The sequence below is a fragment of the Macrotis lagotis genome, chromosome 8, assembly GCF_037893015.1.
Source record: "Macrotis lagotis isolate mMagLag1 chromosome 8, bilby.v1.9.chrom.fasta, whole genome shotgun sequence".
NCBI classification, from domain to species: domain Eukaryota; kingdom Metazoa; phylum Chordata; class Mammalia; order Peramelemorphia; family Peramelidae; genus Macrotis; species Macrotis lagotis.
Genome location: NC_133665.1, coordinates 4,348,386 through 4,357,989, shown reverse-complemented (window position 1 = coordinate 4,357,989; position 9,604 = coordinate 4,348,386). Strand labels below are relative to the sequence as shown.

At 38.0% G+C, this 9,604-nt stretch overlaps 1 protein-coding gene across 1 annotated transcript; it reads left to right on the top strand.

Annotated features, from left to right (window-relative positions):
• The first annotated feature begins 581 nt into the window (after window positions 1-581).
• Window positions 582-9,374, top strand: LOC141495220 (UPF0764 protein C16orf89 homolog). The gene is made up of 8 exons (XM_074196329.1): window positions 582-875; window positions 2,709-2,858; window positions 3,793-3,943; window positions 4,521-4,638; window positions 5,605-5,740; window positions 6,237-6,341; window positions 7,007-7,093; window positions 8,182-9,374. The coding sequence occupies exons 1-8, from the start codon at window positions 680-682 to the stop codon at window positions 8,280-8,282; spliced, it is 1,044 nt and encodes a 347-aa protein (XP_074052430.1). The 5' UTR covers window positions 582-679; the 3' UTR covers window positions 8,283-9,374.
• The last annotated feature ends 230 nt before the right edge of the window (window positions 9,375-9,604 follow it).

The window sequence follows — 9,604 nt, the reverse complement described above, 5'->3', positions numbered from 1 at the left end:
ACCCTAATAGCAACATGGGGTTGATGTTCAACCTTGATGTTCAACCTTCCATCAGTGCAACAATCAGGGACAATTTGGTTGTCTGTGATGGAGAATACCATCTGTATCCAGAGAAAGAACTGTGGAGTTTGAACAAAGACCAAGGACTATTACCTTTAATTTGGAAAAAAACTGATATCATATTGTCTGATCTTGCTATCTCTTATACTTTATGTTTCTTCCTTAAGGATATGATTTCTCTCTCATCACATTTAATTTGGATCAATGTATACCATGGAAACAATGTAAAGATTGGCAAATTGCCTTCTGTGGTGGGTGGGGGTAGGGAAGTAAGATTAGAGGAAAATTGTAAAACTCAAAATAAATAAAATCTTTAAGTACAACAACAAAAAAAAAAAGATTCCTAAGCCATTAACCCCAATCACCACTTAAGACAGTCACACTGCTCAGGGGTCCTATGGAAAACATACCTTTTTACAAAGACCTTTACTCACTATTCAAAACTGATACCCAATCAGCTGTCTCAGAATACAGAAGTAGCCCTTCCAGGGCATTTACTTATCTGCTTGTTTATTACTGTTTGCCTAATGAGAAAGAAGAAGGGGAAGAAGGGAGGAGAGGTACATGAGGCAATAAATACAGGAGCTGCTGTGAATTTTTGACTGTACAAGACTAAGACATGTACCTAATGGGACTGCTGCTGCTGTTACCATTGCTGTTGCCATCTCTATCTCTTCAACAACAGGATTTCTCAGAGAGCAAGGCTGCCATGGGGCAGATGATCCTTCCTGCCCTGGAGAAAGCTACCTCATTCATGGAGAAGAGATACAGGGAACTAAACCTGGATGGAGTAACAGGATTCAGGGTCCTAGAAGGTAGTATGACTTTTCTTTTTTCCACAGGATGATTAGCAACCAAGATTATTTTCAAACTTTTCACCTGATTTTCTAACCTCAGGCATAGAAGATTAGTTGAAGTTGAACTTTGTTTTCGTAATTGAGGAAGGGTACATTTTTTTTTTCATTTGTTCTCTGTCTGCCTGGAAAAAAATCCTTGCCTTGCAACTTCAGATTTTAAAAATAAAAAGAATTATGTTAAATGCTAAAGAAAATTTTGAAAGCATTGAAAGTACTAAAGAATATGATAGCCCAGTTTCCTAAATCAAAATAGTCTCTTTGGCTCACTTTTTTTTCCTCATTGAACTAATAAGACAGGAAAAAAATGTTCATTAATAGAGAGTTAAATAAAAATTTTCCATTAGTGCCCTGGGTCACCAGTGGGTAAACTGTTCCTCTACTCTAACCTCCAGCTCTTAATTGCCTTGTAATCTGAGACATTTAGAGATTCTGGGAAAATGGACGAAGTGTTTGTTTAAGTCTTGGGAGAGGAGAGTATTCTGATGACAGTGTACTAGAGAAAGGCCAAGTCAAACAAAGAGGAAAACCCTGCTCTGATGTGGGGCCAGTCATATCCCTTAAACTAGTAATAACTATCCTTAAGGTAGCAAACAACCTGGACCTCAAGATCTTGGTTTGGGATTGTTTCCATTAGGTTTCTACCTACAAAAGTAATCCTCTCACTGGAGGTAATGAGAGACCTTAATCCTATTCCATGCTGACTGCCACCTCAGGCCCTCCTGAACCTGCAATTTTTGGTGCCAGAAACTCCTGGCAAATGATGCTGCTAGGATCTGATGTGGGTCTATTGATGTCCATGGGGTCTGGATTTAGACTAACTATGTGATGATTTTTTTCCCATGTAGGCTCTTCTTACCTCCTATACCAAACCCAGATTACCAAGAAAATAACCCCAGTATTGGGGCTCTATGATGACAGGGAAAGTGCTCATCTCTAATTTGTACTGGAAAAGGTGGAAAGATAAATATTTCTTGATCTTGACTAAGAATAATTATAATCAGGGGGCGGCTAGGTGGTGCAGTGGATAAAGGACCAACCCTGAAGTCAGGAGTACCTGGGTTCAAATCTGGTCTCAGACACTTAATAATTACCTAGCTGTGTGGCCTTGGGCAAGCCACTTAACCCCATTTGCCTTGCAAAAAACCTATTAAAAAAAAGAATAATTATAATCCTAGAAAATAAGTGTTACCATTTTCACTACTCATTTAGGATCACAGCTATTATACTACACCCTTTGTTTTTGTTTAATGTAGCCTCAAACAGAATTTAATTGAAGTCTTCTACAGCCATTTTATTCTTCAACTTTTTAGAGATCCAATTGTACCCAAACTACAAAAGTCAGTACATATTTTCCTTCCATGACTTCATACTTAAAACACCTCAAAAAAGAGAGAAGGTGGGGCTGAGGTTCCTTGTTTCCAGTCCCCAAGTTCCTTTTTTTTTAGATTTTTGCAAGGCAAATGGGGTTAAGTGGCTTGCCCACAGTCACACAGCTAGGTAATTATTAAGTGTCTGAGACCAGATTTGAACCCAGGTACTCCTGACTCCAAGGCTGGTGCTTTATCCACTACGCCACCTAGCCAGCCCACCCAAGTTCCTTCTAATCCCAGTTCTACCCATAAAAAGTGGTAACTACTATCAGTGGGACTAGAACATGGATAGTGAGATTTCAGGTAGCCTCTGCCTAAATAATAAACAGGAATGAGATTCAGACACATTTTTTTAAATAAAGAGAACCAAAGGACACCAGTGGGACAACACCTGATTCTCTGCCTATCTTTTCCTTCAAAGTGCAACTAAAAGGTGTTTTGGAGAAATGGAATCAGGAGCCTGCCCTGAAGCCCCTGAGTCTGAGGGTAGAGAATATAGTGAAGAAGTTATTACCACTCATCACCAGAGCCAGAGTCTACCTCAATCTCAGTGACTCCAAGTACTTAAGAGGTAAATATTGTGCAATTATTTGTTAGGGAAACTAATCTCCTATGCTTGAATGATCAGAGCAAACCTATGGGATTAAATAGATAAATTGTCATCCAGTTTCCTTAGAAAGGATATAGGAACACAATACCCAACAGAGTAAATAGTAGTAGGAATTCTCAACTTTCATAGTCCCTTCTGATACTAAAAGCCCCCCTCTGGTATCTCCAGGGCTCTATCTAGACCAATGCCCCACAGAAGAAACAATCTTAAATGATATGTCACTAAATGTCATCCTGTAGGAACCCCTAATTGTGCTGAGGTCTCCTAAGACCCCCTCACTTTCTAACCAAACCAGAACCAATTGTTGGATTTGTTATTTAAAGAAAATTAAGTATCTTCAGTCTGTAATGCTCTTCTTTGCCATTTATTGTGAATTCCTCCAGGAACTTCCTTCCTTCCTTCCTTCCTTCCTTCCTTCCTTCCTTCCTTCCTTCCTTCCTTTCTTTTTTGCAAGGCAATGGGGTTAAAGTGGCTTGCCCAAGGCCACACAGCTAGGTAATTATTAAGTGTCTGAGGTCGGATTTGAACTCAGGTACTCCTGACTCCAGGGCGGTGCTCTATCCATTGTACCACCTGGCTGCCCCTCATTCTTTATATTTCTGATGCTTATCACAGTGCCTTAGAGGAGAAAGCATTTCACAAATATTTATTTGACTGACAGTATGAGTCTGTTCTTGTTGATGAAAATATATTTCTTGAGTGATTTTAACCCTAGTTCCCAAATGGCTGGTGAAGGTCTTAAGACCCTAGCTATATATTCATGAGGCACAAGAAATCTGGACTTAGATAATCTATATCTAGGGTATCAGTAAGATGGAAATCTAGTATCAGAATTTATGTAAAATTGCTTTCTCTTACTGTATTACTGGTCATTGTTATCTCATCACTTTGTCAGAATTCAAAGAAACTCTACAACCAGCATTTTGGAAGCTCCCCCACTCATGGAGTCACACAAATGCCTCCATGATCTACTCTAAGTTTGACACCTCAGATCCTTTTTCAGAAGAATTAAGTGGTTCATGCATGACGTTCTTACTAGGAACCAAGTGAGTTTTATTCCCGTTTCTTTCTTCTCTAGCAAAAAAATCCCTCCTTCTCTAGAGCCACCCCTCCTATAAAAACACTTCACATAGCAGCTGCTCCCATTTCAGTATATTTTCTCCCTTTTTTTAAACCATTCAGTGAACAAATGTTTTATTCATTTAATTTTTTCCAAGTGATAATTTACATATTTCTCAAGCTACATGTAATAATTTTAACATTCATTTAAAAAAATTTTTGAATTACAAATTCTCTCCTTTCTTCTACCCTTCATGAGAAGACAATTTGATATAGATTTTATATGTGCAGTAATGTGAAACATTAGCCATGTTGCAAAAGAAAATAGACCCCCTAACCCAAAGAGAAAAATAAGAAAAATAAAGTTGTTGTTTTTTAACATATGCTTTGATCCTCAAGCAGATTCCAACAATCTTTCTCCAAAGGTAGATTGCATATGCTTTTCAAGCTCAAAAGCAGATATTCTAAAGGTAAAAATGATCTGTATCAGCTTGGCCAGGCCTACAGTTGGCCTAAACTTCATTGTCTTCTCCATATAACAGCTTATGACTGCTTGCTCCTCAGGAAGGAGGGCTTGCAGCCCTGCACTGTCACTGATCTCTGCAGGGAACTCATGACCAAGCCTGGAAGCATGGACTATGCTCTGTCACATAAGCTCCTCTACTTTCTGTTTGCCAAATTGGTAAGTGACTATTTTGTGGGATAGAAAATTGCTCCAGAAGGGCAGCTAGCAAGAAATTTAGAGTGTTGACCAGGAGGCCATCTAACTGCCACCATATACAAGACAACTGTTTTATTGTAGTCAAAACCAAAGATCTGCAGAACAGGTTGTTTTCCTTTGGCATACCTGTTGCCCATGAGAGTTTTTCCCCTTGATTTCAAGATTTAATTGTTCTCACTCTCTACTAACCTACAGATTTCAGTTTGAAATTGTAATCTAATCCCGAATTATTTGTATCTCTACATATCAGAAAGATTCTCTGCACTATTTTTGTGACTAGAGGTACAAAAAATGTCTGCTTACCTTCTCTATTGAGGTATATCTTTGTCAGATGATTCTGATACAAAATTAGAAGTGGAGACAGTTGTCTCTGAGAGTTCAGTTCAATATTTCAAATAACTTTTAAGAATTCATGAACTCATTTGGAAAAGGAAGGACTAATTATTTGTATTTGTTGAGAATGGGAATGGGTAGATCAGTAGAAGGCATCAGAGTCTTTGGACTACTGATTTCTCAGAGCCTATTGTTGTTGCTGTTCCAGAAGACAACAAATAGGGTTGAGTCCTAGAAAGAACTAGTCAGAGACCCAATTATACTTGTTGTAAGACTTCATGCAGAAAGACTCCTGGCAAAAGCCCTTATTTTACATAGACTGACAATTTCTGAGGTCCATTTCAAAAATCACACATTTTCTCTTAAAAATTGCTACTCCTGGGGGCAGCTAGGTGGCGCAGTGGATAGAGCACCGGCCCTGGAGTCAGGAGTACCTGAGTTCAAATCCGACCTCAGACACTTAATAATTACCTAGCTGTGTGGCCTTGGGCAAACCACTTAACCCCATTGTCTTGCAAAAACTTAAAAAAGAAATTGCTTCTCCTTTCTGGCACCAAAACTAAATTCAATGATCTCTGGTTTTCTGGTCCCTAGAAAGGATGTTTAGATGACTTGTTCCTCCATTCCAAAAACTACATGGATATTTTATGTGCTAACATGATGGCAATGAACTTGAAAACTGAAAAACTTGGATTCCCAGTTCTTGAACAAGATATCTTCATGGAAAATAGTATGAACTGCTTTCCAGATAAGTGCATATAATCCTCCTGTATAATATACACAAAATTCATGATAACAGCTTTTATTCATTTATCTTTATCCACAATTACCTCCACCCTTAAAATGTAGACTGAGGGACATCAGAGCTGGAATGGTAGAGGTTCTTTAGTTTGGAAGCCCAAATCTCATCAGGAATATTCATCTTCCAAAAAAACCTATGACTTCAGCCAACATTCATCGAAATTCTCAATGGGTCAAGTGAAGCTAACCTGAAAGTTGAACTAAGTTGTGTCCCCTGTTGCTATAGCAAAGATGCAATGTTTCTCTTCCCTATCAGTCAAGAATTCCAGTGGTTCAATATATCAACCCTGCTCAGGTTTACACTGCTCCCTGAAGATACAGCAAGTATAACAATGGGAGTGGAGAAGGGTCTGTAGAAGTGGGGAAGACTGTCACAGACACCCAGGATGTTGAGAAGATAATCATTTTCATCTTCTTTTCCTCAGTCATGTTCTGTGGACTTTCTGGCTACTCAGATTTCTACAAGCCTAGCTGGCTACAGGCTATTCTTGCCTGGCAGCGACCTAAGGAGGGATGCTTTGGGATGCCTTGTAAGTAAAGTTGACTGTCTTGGTAACAGGGAATTTGAGAAGTTAGAGGAGATAAAAATGCAATCTGCCATATTCCATCAGAACAAAATGAATCAGCTAGTCACTGGAGCTTTTACAAAGATAAACTATTTTCCCAAGTATTGGATAATATTCCATGGAGAGAACTCTTACTGAATGTCAGGAATGAACTGTCACTACACTTAGTGTTCATAGTCTCCATACAAGGGGCAGTGAAGACACCAGATAAAAAGAGAAGAGTGTGCAGAGCAGTTGCAGGAAAGCAAGGAACTGAGTTCAAGGTCTTACAATAGGGTTTCTAAGTTAAGATCATTTGCCTTCAGGGTCTTAAACAGGATAAGGGGGCTTGAAGGAAGCATCTAAGAGAAATTGGCAAAAAGGAAGATTATGAAGAAAGAATAATCTTATGGGGAAAATATCAGGAACTCTAGAACTGATGGAATAAACACAATGACAACTCACATTTATATAGCACTTCGAATAGAGTGAGAGAGAGAAACAACAAACTCATCATCTTTACTTTCAAAGAAGTCTTCCACAAGAAAATAGGGTTGATGGAAACGAGGATGGAGGAGGCGGGAGACATTTGGAAAAATTTATATTAAAGTATTTCATCTGATGTTATTCTCTATTTTTTCTGTCACCAGATAACAACCAAAAACATTTACCCAGAGTTGGTAAATACCAACAACAATTACTGAGAAGAGTTAAGAGGAGAGAGAAAGAATTTGAAGGTAAACCATCAAAAGTCACTGCCTTGGGGCAGCTAGGTGGCATAGTGGATAGAGCGCCAGACCTGGAGTCAGGAGTACCTGAGTTCAAATCAGACCTCAGACACTTAATAATTGCCTAGCTGTGTGGCTTTGGGCAAGCCACTTAATCCCATTGCCTTGCAAAAATCTATAAAAAAAAATCACTGCCTAGAAGAAAAGTTAGAAAAACCTGGGACTAAGTCACCTCTCCATACCTACTTATTATCCTATGTAGACATGTCCTATATTTTATTTAAAAAAATGCATGACAACTTATTAACCATAAATTGCATTTGCTCTTTTGAAAATGCATATTATGATTTTATTCTTTAGAGGAAAAAACATTTCTGGCCACGAAGTCAATTTTATCTGTCAGGTGATCCAAAAGACTAAAAAGAGATGTTAATTTAGGGATACAGAATAGAAATACTTGCTGCAGTTTCTTACTTTTCTTATTTTTAGGAGGAATTTAGTTTATTTTTAAGAATTCATTTCTAAGTTTAAGGTACAAGCAGAGAGCAAGAGAGACACACTTTTGGGGGGGGGGGGGATTCTCCTAAGGAGGAAATATATATTTCCCTAGTTACCTAGGATGTGATTATCCAAACACTTTCATTCTCCCCTTTTCTCTTTTGGTCATTTAACTCCTGATGTTTAAGAAGCATCCCAAAATCCAAACTGGATCCAAAATATTTCAAGACCACAGATCTTTAAAAAATACAAACTCATTTAGGTTGGTATCAACAAAAGAAAGAACAAAGATCAGGAATTGTGAAACAAGACAACCTATATATTCTGTGGATATCTGAGTCAGATCTTTTCACTTCTGCAAAATGGGGAGACACTCATGGCTTTCTAGGAGTGTTGTTAGAATGATTAAAACAATGTGAGTGAAATCATCTGAGATGCTTTAAGACTCTACTAAATAAATTTAAGGGATTAACATGAATTAAATGTCCATGGCTAAAGTTCAAAACATAACTGATGACATCAGGGTGAAACTGTGTCAACTCTTAGCAGCAATGAAAGGCATATCTGACTGACAGTCTAATAAAATTTTTTCTCTCCAGATGGGTGCTCTTCCCACACTACAGCTACAGCAGTTGCAGCCCTGGGTGGCTTCCTTTATCACTCTGCAGAACATTCACCAACCATCACCAAGTTTCATTAATGCCTCGCAATAATTAAGGAGCAATTCAAAAGAGATAATTATATACCTGCTGAAAATGAAATAGTAATGCATCCCCTTAGGTCCTGAGATAACATAGATTTAAAAGAAGGCAATGGAAAAATTGGTGGGCAAGCCAGAAAAAAAAACATTGTAATTGAGATTAGCATAGCTAGCAGAAAGATAAAAGTAACAGTATTTCTATGTCAAGCAAACTACATCCCTCACAAATAACTAAATTCTCTCCAATTTAACCAACATTAGCCATCTCCTATGTGCAGACAACTGTGCAAGATACTGGGATAAAACTGATGAATAAATAGTGCTTATCTCATGGCATTTACAAAGAGCTTCTGAATTTGAAACAATATACTTTCACAGCACATGCCTCCTGGAGGAAATATTTCCTTCCCACAGTCCCCTTGATTCCCTAATTAATGCATCAATAGAATATAAATACCATTAGAGTAGAATATGTTTCAATTTTAGTCTTTCTTTTCAAGAGCCTAATAAAGTGTCTGGAATATAGTAGGAGGAGCCTAATAAATGCTTGTTGATTACTGATTGAACTCATTTCTAATTTGAATTGATTATTCACATGACTCCCAAACATGGGCCTTGTCACTTCAACTTTCTTACTGGGTCATTACTATAACATTCTGTGTAGCCATCTTTATGGAAATTCAGTTTCATAAAAAGCTCTTGTCTAACTCTAGACTTCAATTAGCACCTCAGAGGGCTTGCTTTCTTTAAAAAATTTATTTATTTTGAATTTTACAATTTTTCCCCTAATCTCACTTCCCTCCCCTCACTCCTCACAGAAGAGAGTCTGTTAGTCTTTATATTGGTATACACTGATCTAAGTTGAATGTGATGAGAGAGAAATCATATCCTTTTTTTTTAGGGTTTTTTTTTTTTGCAAGGCAAGTGGGGTTAAGTGGCTTGCCCAAGGCTACACAGCTAGGTAATTATTAAGTGTCTGAGACCCGATTTGAACTCAGGTACTCCTGACTCCAGGGCCGGTGCTTTATCCACTATGCCACCTAGCCACCACCCCTGAGAAATCGTATCCTTAAGAAAAAATAATAAAGTATAAGAGAGAAAATATACATAATAAGATAATGGTTTTTTTTAATTAAAGGTAATAGTCTTTGGTCTTTGTTCAAACTCCATAATTCTTTCTCTTGATATAGATGGTATTCTCCATCACAGATACACCAAAATTGTGTCTGATTGTTGCACTGATGGAATGAGCAAGTCCATCAAGGTTGATCATCACCCCCTTGTTGTTGTTAGGGTGTACAATTGTTGGGGGCGGGGGGAAG